General features: G+C 41.0%; 2 protein-coding genes across 4 annotated transcripts in view; one reads left to right on the plus strand and one right to left on the minus strand.

Annotated features, from left to right (window-relative positions):
* Positions 1 to 8,554: 8,554 nt before the first annotated feature.
* On the plus strand, positions 8,555 to 19,247 carry PSMG4 (proteasome assembly chaperone 4). Of its 2 annotated transcripts, none has more exons than XM_063298832.1 (3): positions 8,555 to 8,811; positions 11,052 to 11,127; positions 19,158 to 19,247. In XM_063298832.1, the coding sequence occupies exons 1-3, from the start codon at positions 8,590 to 8,592 to the stop codon at positions 19,196 to 19,198; spliced, it is 339 nt and encodes a 112-aa protein (XP_063154902.1). In that variant the 5' UTR covers positions 8,555 to 8,589; the 3' UTR covers positions 19,199 to 19,247. The 2 variants fall into 2 exon arrangements, with proteins under 2 accessions (XP_063154902.1, XP_063154901.1); XM_063298831.1 differs by lacking the exon at positions 19,158 to 19,247 and adding an exon at positions 11,692 to 11,867.
* SLC22A23 (solute carrier family 22 member 23) overlaps positions 13,694 to 19,492 on the minus strand; it is a 106,335-nt gene continuing 100,536 nt past the window's right edge. For both annotated transcript variants that reach the window (XM_063298830.1, XM_063298829.1), the window contains one exon: positions 13,694 to 19,329. In XM_063298830.1, the coding sequence (XP_063154900.1) occupies positions 18,894 to 19,329 (436 nt within the window). In that variant the 3' untranslated portion in view covers positions 13,694 to 18,893. The remainder of the gene's footprint in view (positions 19,330 to 19,492) is intronic.

Consider the following 19,492-nt stretch of genomic DNA (forward strand, 5'->3'; position numbering starts at 1 on the left):
GCTTGGAGAAGAGACCATTAAAAGTAATATAATAGTTGCCTTAAAATATATGTGGGGTTGTCACAAGATGATGGAGCAATTTGGTTTTTGTTGTTGTTACTCCAAAAATGAGTTGGCTCAATGGGTGCAAATTAGAAAATTGCAAAATACATTTCATCTAGAGTTTACAAATAACTTTCCAATGATACAAGCTGCTTGTTGCATGGAAACTGGTAGATTCTCCTTCATTTGTAAATGTTAAGGGAAGGCTTGATGCCAGCTGTCCCTGAGATGTAATGGAGTTCCTACATTAGCAGTGAGATTGAACAAGATCATTTAGCTCCATTATTCTGTTTTATGAATGAGACTATATATGGATCAAGCAGTTTCCGCAATCACAACCTCTGGACAATGCTGACTGACATTGTGGGAATAGCTGATATTTATAACTGCTTAATTTATACTATTGTTTTGCCATGCAAGTGTGATTTCCTAAATATGTACATTTCCCATTTAAATTCAGCATACGTTTTCCAGATAATAAAAAACAGTATCAGCAAACCATGGATGCCTCATGAATGTTTATAACAGGCAGAGACTCCAGACAGGAATAATAAAAATTCTCCATCTAGTGGACAGATGAGCTATCACTTCTCTGGGTCTTTCGTGGAAGGCTGACATTTACATTGTAGTAACTCAAAGCATCAATGATTTATTGAAGATTTTTAACAAATGAAAGGCCTCAAAGGCAGTAATAACAGCAAAGTAGGCTGTAGCATGCATAGTCTGCCATGGGGTTTTTTGGGGTTTTGCAGATAAACATAAAAAACTTTTTTGTAGGATTTTAGTAACCCTAAGATTCAGCATTCTTCAGCAAAGGATCGTTACCTTGTCATGGTGCTGGAGCTTGAGCAACTCAATGATGCCATGAGCTAAACCGTGAAGGGCCACCCAAGACAGGAAGGTCATGACAGAGAGGTCAGACTAAATGCGATCCCTGAGGAAGGTAATGGCAACCCACCCCAGTATTCTTGCCGTGAAAACTAAATGGATCAGTACAACCAGAGATATGTCGGTATACCATCGGAAGATGAGACCCTCAGGTTGGAAGGTGGTCAAAATGCTACTGGGGAGGAACAGAGGATGAGTTCAACTAGCCCCAGACGTGATGACGCAGCTAGCTCAAAGCCGAAAGGACGGCTAGCAGCCGAAGGTGCTGGTGGTGAACGGTGAATCCGATGTTCTAAGGATCAACACACCATTGGAACCTGGAATGTAAGATCTATGAGCCAGGGCAAATTGGATGTGGTTATTGGTGAGATGTCAAGATTAAAGATAGACATTCTGGGCATCAGTGAACTGAAATGGACTGGAATGGGCCACTTCACATCAAATGACCACCAGATCTACTACTGTGGACAAGAGGACCACAGAAGAAATGGAGTAGCCTTCATAATTAATAGTAAAGTGGCTAAAGCAGTGCCTGGATACAATCCAAAAAACGACAGAATGATCTCAATTCGAATTCAGGGCAAGCCATCTAACACCACAGTGATCCAAATATACGCCCCAACCACAGAGGCTGAAACTGAAGTAGAGCAGTTCTATGAGGATCTGCAGCACCTACTGGACAACACGCCTAAAAGAGATGTTATTTTCATCACGGGAGACTGGAATGCTAAGGTGGGCAGTGAAATGACACCTGGAATTACAGGTAAGCATGGCCTGGGAGAACAAAACGAAGCAGGACATAGGCTGATAGAATTTTGCCAAGACAACTCAATGTGCATAACAAACACTCTCTTCCAGCAACCTAAGAGACGGCTTTATATATGGACTTCCCCAGATGGACAACACCGAAACCAGATTGACTACATCCTTTGCAGCCAAAGGTGGCGGACATCTATACAGTCGGTAAAAACAAGACCTGGAGCTGACTGTAGCTCAGATCATGAACTTCTTATTGCACAATTTAGGATCAGACTAAAGAGATTAGGGAAGACCCACGGATCAGCTAGATATGAGCTCACTAATATTCCTAAGGAATATGCAGTGGAGGTGAAGAATAGATTTAAGGGACTGGACTTAGTAGATAGGGTCCCAGAAGAACTATGGACAGAAGTCCGCAACATTGCTCAAGAGGCGGCAACAAAATACATCCCAAAGAAAGAGAAAACCAAGAAGGCAAAATGGATGTCTGCTGAGACACTAGAAGTAGCCCAAGAAAGAAGGGAAGCAAAAGGCAACAGTGATAGGGGGAGATATGCCCAATTAAATGCAAAATTCCAGAGGTTAGCCAGAAGAGATAAGGAATTATTTTTAAACAAGCAATGCGCGGAAGTGGAGGAAGACAATAGAATAGGAAGGACAAGAGACCTCTTCCAGAAAATTAGAAACATCGGAGGTTTAATAGCATAGGAAGGATAACAATATCGGGGATAGCTTTGATGGTGTGGTCAGTGAGCTAGAGCCAGACATCCTGAAGAGTGAGGTTGAGTGGGCCTTAAGAAGCATTGCTAATAACAAGGCAGTAGGAGACGATGGCATCCCAGCTGAACTGTTCAAAATCTTGCAAGATGATGCTGTCAAGGTAATGCATGCTATATGCCAGCAAATTTGGAAAACACAAGAATTGCCATCAGATTGGAAAAAATCAACTTATATCCCCATACCAAAAAAGGGAAACACTAAAGAATGTTCAAACTATTGAACAGTGGCACTCATTTCACATGCCAGTAAGGTAATGCTCAAGATCCTGCAAGGTAGACTTCAGCAATTCATGGAGCGAGAATTGCCAGATGTACAAGCTGGGTTTAGAAAAGGCAGAGGAACTAGTGACCAAATTGCCAATATCCGCTGGATAATGGAAAAAGCCAGGGAGTTTCAGAAAAACATCTATTTCTGTTTTATTGACTATTCTAAAGCCTTTGACTGTGTGGACCATAACAAATTGTGGCAAGTTCTTAGTGTTATGGGGATACCAAGTCATCTTGTCTGCCTCCTGAAGAATCTGTATAACGACCAAGTAGCAACAGTAAGAACAGACCACGGAACAACGGACTGGTTTAAGATTGGGAAAGGAGTACGGCAGGGCTGTATACTCTCACCCTAGCTATTCAACTTGTATGCAGGACACATCATGCGACGTGCTGGGCTTGAGGAATCCAAGGCTGGAGTTAAAATCGCTGGAAGAAACATTAACAATCTCAGATATGCAGATGATACCACTTTGATGGCTGAAAGCGAAGAGGAACTGAGGAGCCTTATGATGAAGGTGAAAGAAGAAAGTGCAAAAGCTGGGTTGCAGCTAAACCTCAAAAAAACCAAGATTATGGCAACCAGCTTGATTGATAACTGGCAAATAGAGGGAGAAAATGTAGAAGCAGTGAAAGACTTTGTATTTCTAGGTGCAAAGATTACTGCAGATGCTGACTGCAGTCAGGAAATCAGAAGACGCTTAATCCTTGGGAGAAGAGCAATGATAAATCTCGATAAAATAGTTAAGAGCAGAGACATCACACTGACAACAAAGGTCCGCATAGTTAAAGCAATGGTGTTTCCTATAATAACATATGGCTGCGAGAGCTGGACCATAAGGAAGGCTGAGAGAAGGAAGATAGATGCTTTGGAACTGTGGTGTTGGAGGAAAATCCTGAGAGTGTCTTGGACTGCAAGAAGATCAAACCAGTCCATCCTCCAGGAAATAAAGCCAGACTGCTCACTTGAGGGAATGATATTAAAGGCAAAACTGAAATACTTTGGCCACATAATGAGAAGACAGGACAGCCTGGAGACGATGTTGATGCTAGGGAGAGTGGAGGGCAAAAGGAAGAGGGGCCGACCAAGGGCAAGATGGATGGATGATATTCTAGAGGTGACGGACGCGTCCCTGGGGGAGCTGGGGGTGTTGACGACCGACAGGAAGCTCTGGCGTGGGCTGGTCCATGAAGTCACGAAGAGTCGGAAGCGACTAAACGAATAAACAACAACAAAGATTCAGCATTACATATTGGTTCATCCCAGCTCCTTTTCCCCCCCAAAACCAGGTTTTTGGCATGTATGCAACATGTTAAGCCTAAAATAGTAAACACGACCATGTCAATGCATGTATTCATAAATCTCTGTGCTTTCATATAATTTCCCCTAATGATTCAACTAGTAAATAAGAAGACGTAGGTTGAGGATGTGACTGGACTGCTTATGGCTCACTGTCCTCAGCAAACACAGGCAACTAGGTACTCTCAGTAAATCATGGTTCTGTTAGGGTTAGTATGCTACGTGAGTACAGCCATTAATGGGATAGGTAAAAGAATTGCTGGCCTAACTGTAAATTGGGATGGGCATAAGCAGACAGAGGTCCACTAGTAGATCTCTAATGTTATTGGTAGTCAGTTGTTTCTGATTCTCTGTGACCTGACAGATGTAATCTGAACTTCGAATTTTCGAAAGCTCATGTTTGTTCCACCAGTGACTAGCCATCTCGTCTTCTGTCAGCCTCCTTTTCAACTGATTATTTTTCCCAATAAACAGTGTCTTTTCCAATAACTCTTGTCTTCACATTATATGTCTAAAATATTTAAACTTCCCCTTCATTATTTGTGCCTCATGAGCAGCCTGGTTTCTTCTAGTCCAGGATTTATCATGATGTATTTTTATATATAAGTTAATTAGATAAGATTATCATATACAACCTTGGCACACTTTTTTCCCATTCAGTTGTTCCATATGCCATTCTAACTGTGGCTTTTGGTCATGATACTTATTCTTAAAAAAAAAGGTTTTGTGGCTGGTATACAGTAGCTATGTTTTTAAAGACTACCTACAATCTACTATGGTCTACATAGTCAAAAGCCTTAATATAATCAATAAAGCACATTAGATACCTTTTTGAAACTCCCTTGCCTTTTCTATGCACCAGATGTTAACAATGTGATCTCAGGTGCCTCTGCCTCTTTTAAATCTAGCTTGTACATCTGGCAGTTCTCATTCCATCTATTATTGAAATTTGGATTGCAAAAGCATTATCCTACTAGCTGATGAGATAACTGTTGGTAGTATGAACATTATTTAGCACTGTCCTTTTCTGACACTGGACTATAAACTGATCTTTTACCACTCCTTGGCCACTGCTGTGTTTTCTATTCCTGCTTACAAATCACAAGTAGCACTTTAACTGCATCATCTTGCAGGGTTACAAAGGTACAGCTGGTATTTCTTCAGCACCTGCAGCTTTGTTATTCGTAATATTTTATAGGACCCCTTTGATTTAGGCTGACCATATTTCCTTGAGACAAAAACGGGACATTGGGCTGGCAAAACGGGCCAGGGCAGAGGAATGAAGGTTGACGGTGGCTGGAAGGGTGAGACAGGTTTGGAGGTGACGGTAAGCTGGGAAGGTGCAGGAGGGGGAGGTGCGGCAGTGGTTGGGTCCGGAGAGGCTGGTGCAGGGGTGGGGTTGGGTGGAGAGCTGGGACGGGAGGACAGGAATGGAAGAGTCTAGTGAACGGTTGTCCCTGTTCCTCTCTGGCGCACCCTTTTATTTTATTTTATTTTCTTCCCACCCTTTTGGCCTGAGAGCCAACTGGCTTCTTTTCTGCTGGGCGCGCTTTTCCGACCGTCTTCCACTGCACTGATTGGAGGCAGCGACTCTTCCTTTTGCTCACTGCTGATCAGCTGTTCCTGCAGTTCCCGCTCTAGGTTTCCCGCCGGATTGAGAACTACTGCCAGTTGGTAAGTCAGCCTCCTTTTCAATTTCAATTTCAATTTTTTCCCGCTTTTCCCAATAACAGCTCCAACGTTATTAAAAAAATGAGACAAAATTGACATTTAAATTAAAACTATGGGACGGTCAGGAAATGTTAAAAAAACGGGACTGTCCCATTCAAAACGGTACATATGGTCAGCCTACTTTGATTACACTTTGCAAAATGTTTGGCTCTAGTTCAGTGATCAAACTTTGTATGTACCAGTGATTGGGAGATTATTTGTGTATAGTTATTCCATGTATTTGCACAACATCTTCTTTCTCTGGTAACTCTTTGCCTTCTTTATCTTTTATCATGCTTATCTTTGCCCAAAGATGTTCCTAGATTTCTCTAATTTTCTTCAGGAAGTCTCTCATACTCCCCATTTGATTGTCCTTTGCATTATTTATAGAACTCTTGTTTCTTCTTGTTCTTCCCCAAAACAGCATTTATTGGGGCAGATTTCTGTCTGGCTCTAGTACCTTTTGCTTTCTGCCTTTTATCAGCAATTTTATTTATTTCTCACATTTCTTCACTGCCCATCTCAGCAAGCGACTCTGGGCAGTTTACAATTAGATTAAAATAATGAAAGATTAAAATATCATAAAAACAGATTCATTATAAAAATAAAAATATAAAAATAAAAATAAAATCCAAGATGGTGAAACAACAATCTCAATAAAATTTCCCAGGGCTTCATCAAGGTGCCAACTAGCCCCATGATTGACTATCCCCCCTCCCACCCCAAGTGAGGTGGCAAAGCCAAGTCTTTACTCCCTTTCGGAAGGCCGGGAGAGTGGGGGCCTGCCTCACCTCTGGGGGTAAAATATTCCACAGGGCAGGGGATATATTTTCAATATACCATCAGAGAGTTATTTTGCCTTCTTTTCTGTTTTACATTTTGGATATTTTATTTGCTTCATCTTCAGTGACATCACAAATAACAGTCCCAAGTTCTTCAGGCACTCTGTTTAACAAACCTAATCCACTAAATCTAACCTTTTTTGTCATTGCATAATACTGTAATATGGAATACTGTTGACATCATATCTTATTGGTCTGATGATTCTATTCATTTCCTTTAATTATAATTATGCAAGAAGGAGTTTGTGATCTGAACTGCAGTCACTACAAGGTCTTGGTTTCACTGACTGAATAGAGCATCTCCATCTTTGCTTGCCTGTGTATATAATCAATATGATTTTGTTCTTCCAGCAATGTCCATGTGTGGAGTCATCTTTTAGGTGGTTGGAAGAAAATATATGTTATAAACACTCAATTTTCTTGAGAGAACTTTTATTATTCTGTCTCCTGCTTTGTTTCATGCACTGTGGCCATTTTTCCAGTTATTTTTGATGCTATTTTAATTCCAGTTTTAGCATCCCAGTGTCTTATAATCAGCATAACATTTTGTGGGTGTTAACAAGGTCTTGCAAATCACTACAAAAAAGTTAAACTTCCATTTCCTCTGCATCTGTAATTGGAACATAGACTAGGATCACTTGCCTTGATCCTACCAAGGAAACAGTCAAGCAGACAAAAAATCAAACAAAAAACAATACCCTAATCAAGGAACTACCAAGGAGAAAACCACACCCCCACCAATGCTGGCAGGGCAAGCTACTGTATATAAACTGGGAGCAAAGCCCACACGCACTTGCACTGATGATGTTATCTTGTTGGGTGATGAAATGTCTGCAAGCAAACAACCAAGCTTGGAGGGCACCAGGGACTCCACAGTTCAACTCTGAGCTACAGATATTCTCTTCTGTTGGTATCACTTGCCTTGACTAGGATTACCAGATACCTGAACAGGCAATGGAGGATCCACACAACTGGAAAGGAGGACGCATTGTTTACTTTCTTGACATCTATGACAAAAATTACAGCAAAAATGTACTTAGGCCTATATTATATGAAATTATTTTTTCCAGCATCAGAAAGACTGGTTTTTCAATTGCAGTATTTTTCCAGCAAAGCTTTATTTTCAAGTGATTATATAGAATCGATGACATCACACTTTCCAAAGTTTACCGCAGAAACATATGGCAAGTCATGTAGACTAAAGTGACCATAGATTTGAAGGGGCTGGATTTTAGCTGATTGCTGAAATCAGGAAATAAATTAAATAACATAAATCTAGGCTGTCAAGTCTGTTGACAGACAAGGGAAAGAAAGCAGCAGACAATTTACAAGGTCACAATACATGAAAGTTTGAATGACTATCATTGTGAAAACAGTCCAAAATTTGAAAAAAACAAAATTCTCAAAAAGCCAGACATTTGATTTTAAGACTATGCCTGCCAGATGGGGGACATGAAAACAAAAAGGAGGATATGTTCTCCTTTTACTGGACATCAGGTAACCCTAGCCTTTACTGAGATTAAGATCATTTCATCAGCTGAGTTCTCACCCTTTTCTTAATAATAATGGTTTCTCCAATTCTTCTATGATCTGCTTGTCTGTCCTTTTAATGATCCCAAATGCCCAGAACATTGCGTTAAAAAAGTTAATCATAGATTTCTTCTGCAGTAAGTATGGACAGGATTGCAACTTAAATGCCAAAACTCATTTGAGCTAGCTGCTATCCCTTAAGCTAGGTTTGCACAACATGATGGGCTAAACTGTGGTTGTGGCTAGAGATGCGTGAATCCAAACCATGTGATTCCTTTATGGTTCAGGGTATTATGAAAAATCTAGAAAATAAAGGCGTCCACGGAAGTCAAACCCGTAGCTTGGAATAAAGGCAAAAGGCGGGGTGGGCGCCCGCTTCTGGCCAACTGAAACCGAGAAGCTGAGGGGAGGTACCGGCGCGATCGGGGATCGCTTGCTTTCGCCTACTATCGCCATCGGCGGCTGAGCGGCGATGGAGGAAGCGCAGGAGTCGGGAAGAGGAGATGCTGCCGAGCGGGTCTCGGCTCCCGCCGCGCCGGCCGGGGAAGGTGGCATCTCGCTGCACAATTTTTGCGGACGTTTAGCGGAACACCTCGTGCACTTCCACGCCATGCGCCTGCAGGACTCGCTCTTCCTTTGGGTCGGGGACGGCCCGGAGCTCAGCAACTTGGCCGTGGCCATGTGCACCCCCCGCGTGAGTTCCGGGTCTGTTTCTCCTGTTGGGTTGCAGCCCGGGGGTAAGGGAAGCTGCAGACGATGCCCGTCATATTGAAAAGTGGGGTAGCTGCCGGTTGGCTCCCCACACACCTAGCGACCATTTTCGCCGCAGGTGGAATCCGTGGCTTTTTTGCAGAGCTGTGTGGAAAGGAACTCATGCCGCAGCTCAGTTTTGTGCGTGTTTCCTCCGGGCTTAGTCCTTACTTAAAGTAGGTAGGAGTAGGACATCTTGGCCTTAAAATGTTCTTGTAAGAAAAGCGCACCCTCCTCTTATTCTTTAAAGACCCCAGAAAGGTCCCGAGGAGGGGTACAACCCTTGGGATCATTTTTGTATGAATGAGCAGAGACAGCCCGCTTCCGAATTGTCAAAAAATGGACATGAACCAGGCCTGGTTGTCGACTCCAGGGTGTTGTCATCTATACCAGTGTTTCTCAACTTTGGCAACTTTAAGATGTGTGGACTTCAACTCCCAGAATTCCTCATCAGCCTTGCTGGCTGGGGAATTCTAGGAGTTGAAGTCCACACATCTTAAAGTTGCCAAGGTTGAGAAACACTGATCTATACCTTTGCATTTCCTTCTCCCTGCTTCTTGCACTGTGGTTTGTGTGAATGGAATCATTTGCTGGATTCTTCAGGAAATCTGTTTTCCGAATTTCTGGCACCAAAATGTGGGTTTTTTTTTTCCCCTTCCAGGATGGGACCCTGGGTTTGATCACTGAGATAGCTTGCTTTGACAGCCTCAGCAGTCATTATGGAGGCTAGGAGGTGGGTTTGTACATCACTGAAGGCTACACTCAAAGGGGGAACACCCCCCCCCCCCATTTTGGTGCCGGAAATTCGGAAAACAGAATTACAACTCTGTCTTATTTGGGAATGCAAGACATGCATTTTCTCATCTCAGTGGAGCCATAACATGATAGGTTTGCATGCTTATCAATTAAGATCTGTAACTCTGATGCAATCCTAATTTCCAGGCTATGTTCATTGTATGTCAGGAAACATTTCTATCAAAAACATTTGAACAGGGAAAAAAGACAAATGTATCTTAGGTTCCGAAACCAAGGGGCCACAGGTTTGGGCCGTTCAGGAAGACTGGTATTGATGTCACAGAAGGCTTTATATCACATTAAGTACCAATTATTTTGTAGTTTTTTAACAGGAGCTTCTAAAGATTGTTGGCATACATGCATGACGGAAGCAGATTATGCCTAGGAATACAGTAAAAGTATTCATAGATAAATGTGTAAGGAATGCTTGCTGTGACAATGGCATAGGCATCTGTTCCTAAACGATGATGGTGCCAAAATGATTGTTGAAAGCCTTTTGTATTTGCATTGTGACATTGCAGACACATACTAAGGTTTGCAACACACATTTCATTACTTGCCCCTCGCTCCCCCAGCACACACTGACAGACAGCAGAGGTGTATTGGTAAAGGATGTGAATGTATGTGTCTCTTTAACTGCAGATGATTCCTAGTTATTGGCAGAATCTGAATGACTTGCAGATAATATTAGCTAGATTGTGTGATGCAATCAGGAACATGGTTAATGTATCAAAAACCAAGGTGGTTGTTGACAGGGAAAATGGAGCGAAGAAGTGCAAGTAATACAAAAAGAGTGAAAAACCAGGGCACGCAGATGAATGTATGCATCATGATAGTATGCTTTGTAAGATAGAAAAGGTTGGGAGAATAGTTGTAGGTAGAAAGTAGTCTGTGGGAATGCTTGTTGAAAGAAGCAGAAATAGCTATCTATAAAACTAAGCTTCTGTCCACTTTGTTACATGGAAGTAAGAATTATGTCAGGAGAAACGTAAAAGTTCAATACAGTGAAAATGGGTTATTATTGCTGCATAACACTGCTTAGCCTGAAAGGTAATTATGAGTATGTATGTAGGCACACTCAAAGTTTAATCTGGTTAAATAGTATGGCCCTACTTGCACCCCATGCTCTTAAATTAATGACATCAAAGCAACTTGGATGTGAGCCTTCTGTTCTCTGACCCTTCGTTTTAGCACTTCTATTATTTTCATACATCTTTGGACTTAGTGAGTGAGATTTTTAGAAAAAAAAACATTAAATAAAAGGTTCAAGCAAAAATTGTATCTCCAATGGGGAAAACTCCTTAATTATGGTCATCTTTTGTTCTGAGTAAAGGATCTGTGTAGGTGTGAGTGCACAGGATTGCTCCTAAAATCTCTTCTTCGTTCCAGGACTCCATTCCAGCATCTACCTTACTTTTTGGCAATGCTTCTGACAACACCTCAAATTCTTTAGCTCAAAGACTAGGTATGTATGTGCATGGGATTTTAAAACTTAACACAAGCAAGTGGAAAAAACCTATGATAACATAGGTTGGGCTTGACAACCTTTTTATGTGCTGGACACCATGATATAAAAGTTACAAAAATAAAATTAAGGGTCCAAATCCTATGAGAACCTCATAAACTGTGTGAGCTTCCAGCAATCTTTTAGCATGTTTTATTATATAAAATAGGAGAAGGAAGGAGTATTAGGTATGTTCGCCACCTTGAGTTATTTATAAAAATAATAAAGGGATAAAAATTAAACAAAATAAATTATATTATTATCATTATTATTATAAATAACATTGGTGCTTCCCAGATAACACTTGGGGGTATTTAAAGCAAATCAGTTCTTCGTCAAAATATACTTTTTATCCTGAAGAACTCTCAAAGCATTATGTAGAGAAATCGTCCCCAATGTAAGGATCTCAGACCAGGTTTTGTCAGCTACTGTGGGCTTGGAACTGGGAGACACATATGATAGCATTTGATTTCTGCTATGTCTTCCCTCAAAGGTTGATGGACTTGTGCTTTGTTTATATTTTAGCCAGCAAGACTAAAAAACAGATTTTTGTCAGCTATAACATTCAAAATACTGACAGCCGCTTCATACTACTTGTAGAAAATCGGATCAAGGAGGAAATGGTAACTTTCCCAGACAGATTTTAGCTTGGCATAGTTACATTTTTGTTCATGCTTTTGTTTTTTTTAAAGAAAATAAAAAAACAATGTCATGATCTTTTTGTCACTGAGTCATGTATTTGGGATAGCAAAATGCATTAATTTAGCTTTGTTTGAACCCATGTAGAGTGTGAATCTAAACATATAATGGAAAGAAGTGTCCAGCTCTTTGGACATACCTGCTGGGGGAGTATAGAACTGGAGTAAGTGCAGCAACATTTGGCAGATGATGCCACCTACTGTTTCTGCCTGATCTGGCATAGCTCTGTTTTGAGCTTTCTAATCCATAAGTGATCTAGTTCTCTTACATCCAGCCAATGGTAAAGTGAATCTGTTCAGTGGAAAGTATCAAATTTGAAGCCGATTCATTGTAGAATAAATACCCCTAGCAAACATAGTCAAGGAGAAAGTCTTAAAACTTAGTAAGTGTACAGTCTTATGAGCCTCCCTAGCAATTTTTAATGGTACGGTGTGCAATTTGATTGGCTACTTTCACATTTTATGAGCACCAGCAGTGAGCAGGCCTACATTTTTCCAGGAAAGGGGGACACATCTAGAAGCACATCTGTGAGGTGAGGCAGAAATGATATTTGAGTCACAGGCTCCTTCTCAGAAAACTATTTCGGTGCATAAAGATAGATTGTATTACAAAGGAAAACACTTGTGCTCAGGTACAGTTACCAAATTAAAAAATAACAGATATGTAATAATGTATGTGCTTCGTTATTCATCTACTGAATCAATAACAAGACAAGCTAAATTTCAGTTAAAATTGGTGAAAATGAAGTTGGAATGTTTTGCCCATCCAAGTCTAAAATGTATCCACAGACCTCCAAGGGCCCGTGGACCCCAGGTTAGGAACTCCTTAGTTTATAGTAGCTTCAGTGAAAGGAGTACAGGTGGCAGGTGTTATTCTTATTGCAGGGACCTTTTTTTCAGACTGAAGAGTGGAGAAAATGTTCGTAGAAACGCACTAGCTAATCTGATTGACACAACACAGGCTTGTAAGGAAATTGTGCCCTTTATGCCATTAGTTAACTTTCACAGCTTCTAGGAGAGAGAGATCTATTTCAGAGCCAGTTTGGTCTAGTGGTTAAGGTGCTGGGCTAGAAACCAGGAGACTGAGAGTTCTAGTCCCACCTTAGACATGAAAGCCGGCTGAGTGACCTTGGGCCAGTCACTCTCTCAGCCCAACTCACCTCACAGGATTGTTGTTGTGGGGAAAATAGGAGGAGAAAGGAGTATTAGGTATGTTTGCCACCTTGAGTTATTTGTAAAAACAATAAAGGCAGGATAATAAATATTTTCACGGAATGGTTGCATAATTTCTGGAGGCATTTTACTGTTTTGGGACAGGATTTAATACTGCAGGGAGAGTGTGTGTGTTTTGTTTTCCAAATCTCTAATACCTGTACTCAAAACCTTAAGAAACTCAAATCCACCCTGCTAGATAATAGCAAAGCCTACTTAATCCAGTATTCTTTGCCTAAAGCTCCCAATAAGTTTCTCTAGATCATACCTGACTCTTTTGTTTGGCTCTTAGGAATTCTCTTTAGAGGTATAATAGGTATATTAAAGCTACTGAAGGCTTCACATGGCTGTTTTCCTTCATTTTTAAATAATCCTTCAGGCTGAATTTCAGCAGGGCATTCTTGGCAAGGCAAGGGGCAGGGAGGTCTCTGTGGAAGGCAGAAAAAGGGTTGTAGGGCAGTTACAGCTGCCCGGTCTTGCATAGATCTTAAGAAATGTTGTATTTCAGATGATAGTTGTCTTGTGGAAAAGCCAAAAGCAGCTTTGGGTAAAGCAGCATCTGCAACAGTGCAAAATGGGGCAATGCTGACAAGACAGATGAGCACTGAGTCCAAACATAATGGAGCAACGTCTTTTATTCCTGTACATTTACATACAAAGTTGTTCAGTAGGTACAACGGATGTAACATCATGCAGACATTTAGCTTTTAAGACTGTTCTTCAGTAGTTGATTGTTAAGCTTGTGCTATGAAGAAGCACCAACTACTCATGATAAAAAAAAAGTACAGTAACAACAATTAGTCAAGAAAACTTCATCAGAAATTGAGGGAAAGGGCGGGAATCTCACCCACTACAGACATAGCACAGTACTCTGTTCCAAAAAGTTTTCACACAGTACATTGAAAAATGAGGTTTTGTTAACTTTATTTTTTTAAAAATCAAGTGTGAACCATCCTCCACACTTGCTGTCTTTCTGTCCCAGCTACAGATGCAACTTGATATGACATTCAGAGTTCATTTTAATTGCACTTCTGAGTTTGGTGACTTTTTTTCTCTTTCGTTTGGCTTTAGGATCTGGCAACATAAATAGTTGTAATAATAATAAAAAAAAGAGCCAACAATTCAGAATACTCATAAGAATTCATTCCTACAATCATCCATAACAAGGCTTTCCACACCATTTTCAGAGCGTTTTGGTACAAATGGCACAGAAAGTCTTTTAATGTTCCGTTTTGATCTGAGCTGTCTTGCTATTAAAAAGGTTTCCAATAAATTATTTTCAAGGCTACAAATGTACCTACAAAAAATAGCCGAACTTGAGTTACCAGAAGCATAACTAGAAAAACTGAAGTGGACAGAACAGATACTGATGCTCTCCCTGTTAGGATAGATATGAAGACTTATCTCTCTCTCCCAGGGCCAGGCAGCCTGCTTGAGCTTCCGAGCTGGAAGGTCTGCTGCCTTGGTTCTCAAGATCTATCCTTTGGTTTTCTATGAAATTGCCAAACATTGCATGCCATTTAGAATTACCTGGCAAGAACCAAGGATTTGATCCATGTTCTGTAGCAGTCAGTTTCCAGGCATTCTTGTGCTAAAGCTGGTCTTGAAATCTGCAACTAGAGTGTGTCCATCCCCTTTTGCATATCCCTGTTGCAACAGCTTGTGGTGATACAGCCGAAGCTGATCTGCCTGAGCACATTCTGTTGTTCTGCAGATTGTCAAGCTTCATGGCTGCTGCAGGGAAAGGCCGTAGTGGCACTTTTCTGTAGCACTGATGTATCGTTGCTTAGTCACCACAGGAAAAAATGGCATCAGATACATGATAAGTGTCAAATGATTATTTTTAATGGAGAATTCAAACCATTCTCACAGTGTACAATGGGTATGGCAGTAACAGTAGAATCATGCCAAAACCATATCCATGCTGCAGTATATGTGCGGACAGAGGTCCCCTACCACTTCTGCTGAACCTAGACCCATTGAAAGGAATGGCCAAACAACACACTCCCATTCCCATCTTCAATGGGTGACAGTGTTCCATTTCATCAATCTTTTCCTATTAAAGGGAAATATTTTTAATGTTTTTTTTTACTCTATTTTAATACATGTATTGCCATTCTGTTCCAACTGAACATTCAAGCTGGCTTACAGTTCGAAAGGACAGGAGAAAAAGATAGAAATACCACCCAGTTGGAGACAGTGCAGTGCTAGAAAGGTATGACGGAGAATGGATTCTTGTGGTATATGACTCATTCTTGCTGGCCTCTGTTCAGTTTTGAAGAACAGAAAGACTGTAACACCCGTTTTTCAGAGTTAACAAGAGGAATGAAACTGTACACCACATACCTGCAACTTTTCACACACTGGAAAGAATAAAACATCTGAATGCTTCCAGTTTGCCTTGTAATTTATTGTGACTAGAATAAACCCTGATAAAATAAATATAGCCAAGTCCTGTGTGGCTGCCTGACTGAGTTTGTCAAAGCTACAGACCTCTGGTGTGTGTGCATGCAATCAGCTCTACATCAGGGTCTAACAGGGACCACCAACATCTATGGATGATGCTAGAGATGTAAAAACAGAAGACCTGCCCAAATGCTTGATAGGCTGCAATATGTAGTTGATGTAGCAGAAACAACCCAGGGGCCAAGCATCTAGTGGTCTAGTCTTAACAAGAATGCTTGAATGGGATGCTATGGAAAAATCTTGCCTTTGGTTTGCTGTGAGCAAGCCTCCAGCAACATGCAACTAATTATCGGAGGAGATAACAACAGAGGCCCACCACAACTGTAACAAACATCTGAGGGTCCCTGAAAATGGATCAAGGCTCAGGCAGGTCAAGCTCTATGAGTAGCCTTCACAATTTATCTAGGACTGCACTTGAGCACATTCAGGAGAGTCCTCTGGCCCCGCAGATAATTTTATGCCTGCCTAATTCATCAAGAAGTAATTTGAGTTAGGTGTGCAATATGATTTGTTAGAAAAATGTTCTACAAAACTACCTTCAACAAAAGTGCTGAGAGGACTCAACTGATGGTTTTCAGTGAGACAAATTGCAAGGTAAGTTGGGCACGAATAACAACACATTAATTCCAAATATCGGATTCAGACCAAAATAATAAAAAAGCAAATTCTTAAAACAAACCTTTTTAAAAAAAAAATCACCAAGTGCTCCTCTCACCTTACAGTATACATTATTTAAATATGTTACCTCTTTCTCTGCTTGTCTGTAAAGTTAAGGAGCATCACATCAGAAAGTGGTGAGCGTTGCAGGTGACAGAATGAACACAACAGGGACTTTTAACCATGGTAAAATGCAAGAAATTCCCTATATTGGTGCATGGTCAACAGGGTTTGTAGTAAAGACTATATGTACAGAAGTGGGGAATTAAAAAAGACACTCCATAGCATACAGATTGCAAAAGTGCTCGGTGTCAACTTGGAGCCTGGATGTCAATAATAAATCCCTCCCCCAAAAAACACAAGGCCCCACTCCACTGAAAAATAAATTTATACTAGAAACTTGCTGTTCCTGATGTATCGCTTATAACAAGCATCATATAAAAGGCAAAAGGCGTCACACAAATTTGGCACATGAATACTGCACAATTCAAAGGGCCTTATTTTCTCAATGTGATGTACGGGATATTAACTAATAATGGAGGAGAGGTGGTCATGTTGTTAAAACCAGACAGGTAACCAGAATGTGCAAAATAGACTGGGCTCACATTTTTAAAAGCAAGTCCTACTGAGGTGAACACAGCAGTAGCAACTGAGGGGGAAATCCATAATAATGACACTGAACAACCCAATTGCTTTATCTTTGCCTCCCCACCCCCAAAGTGTTTACAAAGGATTTCCCCAAGCATTTCATCCTGTGAATGAAAGTTAGCAGCTTTATGACATTATTTCTCTTCAAGTATATCAAAATCTCATCTCTTCTGCAGAGCCATTTTGCCCATCAAGTAGCCAGTCAACATTGGAGGCTGTGTGACACTTGCTACTGGGTGCAGGCCTATCCACACAAAACAAGCCTGACAGGAGAAGGAAAAAGATACACAGAAGTCAACAGACAATATACAGAAAGAAAGGGGCATAACAAGGAGGGGTGCACAAAAGTGGGTCCTTATCGCTTTACTCACAAATGCAAGATATACATCAAACAAAATGACCAGCATGTGAAGAGCAATACACATCACCACATTGGCTGCTGTGTTCATTTAAATGGCAGTCCGGTTCGGCAATCAATCTCAAATGCATGGTGTTAGTGGAAAGGGAGTACAAACAGTTTAGATGCAAACTAGCCACAAGTTCAGATCTTGCGTGAAGCTGGCTTTGTGTGACTCTTGCATAAGCAGCAATGCTGAAATAGCCAACCCTTGAGCAAGAGCAGAGATTTAAATTGCCAGCATAAATTACTGATGACTCTTGGGGGAAGAGGAAGGAAGAGATATTCTCTTTCATTAACACGGTGCTCTTAAACACAGTTTATGCAGAAGCAGATCCTGCTGAGTTTCAAGAGCAGTTACCTTCAGGTTTATTTAGGATCAGGGAGTTAAGAATCTGTTTTTAGCCCCAGTGATCATATGGGTCTTGGCTTTTATTTATTGTAGGGTAAAAATGAAGAATCCTACAAGAGCACTTGGGATTTTGTGTTGGTGCACTTATGGTGGCCATTTTCTATAGGTTTCAATAGTAAAAAGGGCAGCTGGTTGACCATACGCAACCTAGAAAAACTCTATTCCAGATCTCAGATGAAGAGTGCTCCAATCTCTTCTTAAAGGGGCCCTTTCAACTGCTTGCTTCCCATTTTTCCCCATATCTTTTCCCCTAAACTTGTCCTTTAAGTCACTGCTCTCATCCATCAAAATCAAACATTCATTAGGACAAGGGCACAAGTGATAATGATGTTGGGACTGGCTAGAATCCCAGCCCATGGCTTCTGGAACAACCAGTAACTATTTTGCCATCATTTTCCTCCTATCAGCTTGGAGATACTTTTCTAAAAAGCACTACCTCCTTCTTTCAAAGTTAAAAATCATTCTTGATACTGTTTACTACTGAGTAGGGCCTTTTGAAATTGCTGCTGCTTCTTAATTAGCAAACATTTAAAAGAATCATTAATAAATATGTCTCTCATTTTAAAAGCCTAGCTGTTTGACCTCCTTTTGAAAAAAATTACCTCCTTGTTTTTGACTGTGAACAGCAATTTACATGTGGATTCCTCAACTTCTAAATTAAGAGCTGTTAAATATACCCTAGGGCTTGTGATCCAAACTTTTATTTCTGCTACTTAAACACAGTTGGGATTTAGCTTTATGTGCACACTGTCACAGTAAGGATGATGAGGAGGGTTGGAAGGAGGAAATATTGGATTATTTGGAGAGATCAAGAAAAAAAAGTTTGAATCAAAATGTCAGTAGCCAATGAATTCATTGTTGCAGCAAGAGATGCCTCATACCTCCAGTAAAAACACAAAATAAACAATAAAATGAAACCAAAACCATACCACAAAATACATCTCATGACTTCTTTCTTGGAATGGCTGCTCTTCTTGAAAGTAACATGGCTTCGTGTTTATGGTCAACAAGAGAAGAAGAACAATAAAGTGCTTCATGGTGGAAAAATCATAAAAATAAATAGAACCATTTCATGGCAGGAAGAAAATAGATGGACAGTGATCCCCAGCCAGTTTTTCTCTGAAGATGCATTTCCCCCCATAACTGTGCCCAAAGCAATTTGTACCCCCATCACAGATTCCTACAAGAAGTGGCTTTAGCAGCAGATCTAATTCCCCTGTGTATCCATCCCTTCTTCTCACTGGTTTGTAAATCTTGGACGAGAAGCAATTCCACAGCTAAGTGCTCCTCCTCCTCCTCCTCCTCCCGCCGCCAGGTACATAGCTTTCGTCCCATTAGCAGTGACAGTCTCGGTCACCCCGTCATTCACGGCTGCTGAATCATGGAGGCCAGAGTAATCTTTGAGTTCGGAGTTCGTCAGCAGAAGGGGCTGTTCCCCCTTCTTATGGGGTAGGAGAGGCTGCCGGGTATAATGTTCACCATCTGGAATGTTCTCTGGCAGGTTCTGGTTTTTGCTCTCTGGCAAGAGGAGAATGCAGATGATGCAGATGAGGGTGCAACAAGCAAAAATCACATGGTGAAGGAAGTAGCCTTTCTGGTTGTGAAGTTCCATGATGGGTGCTGTCAGCATCCCGAAGCCTGCACTAGCCAGGACGAGGCCAAGGCCACCACCCCTGTAGAAGCAAGCATAATTTTTCACTGTAGGCCAACTGTCCAAGCAATGTGGTAATAATGTAGAACAGATCCACTTGTGTGTACATGGTATAGTCCCTCATTTCTGAAATGGGCCACTTTATCTAATGCTTTTATTTAACACCAAATATTTTTAAAAACCCA

This window comes from Candoia aspera, chromosome 3 (genome assembly GCF_035149785.1).
Source record: "Candoia aspera isolate rCanAsp1 chromosome 3, rCanAsp1.hap2, whole genome shotgun sequence".
Taxonomy (NCBI): Eukaryota; Metazoa; Chordata; class Lepidosauria; order Squamata; family Boidae; genus Candoia; species Candoia aspera.

What these genes read in the sequence shown, in the direction of transcription:
- PSMG4 (XM_063298831.1), top strand. Translation starts at nt 8,590, where the DNA reads ATGGAGGAAGCGCAGGAGTCGGGAAGAGGAGATGCTGCCGAGCGGGTC. An exon ending in TGGCCATGTGCACCCCCCGC is followed by an intron (nt 8,812 to 11,051) that starts GTGAGTTCCGGG and finishes TCTTCGTTCCAG; the next exon opens with GACTCCATTCCAGCATCTAC. An exon ending in TTCTTTAGCTCAAAGACTAG is followed by an intron (nt 11,128 to 11,691) that starts GTATGTATGTGC and finishes TTTATATTTTAG; the next exon opens with CCAGCAAGACTAAAAAACAG.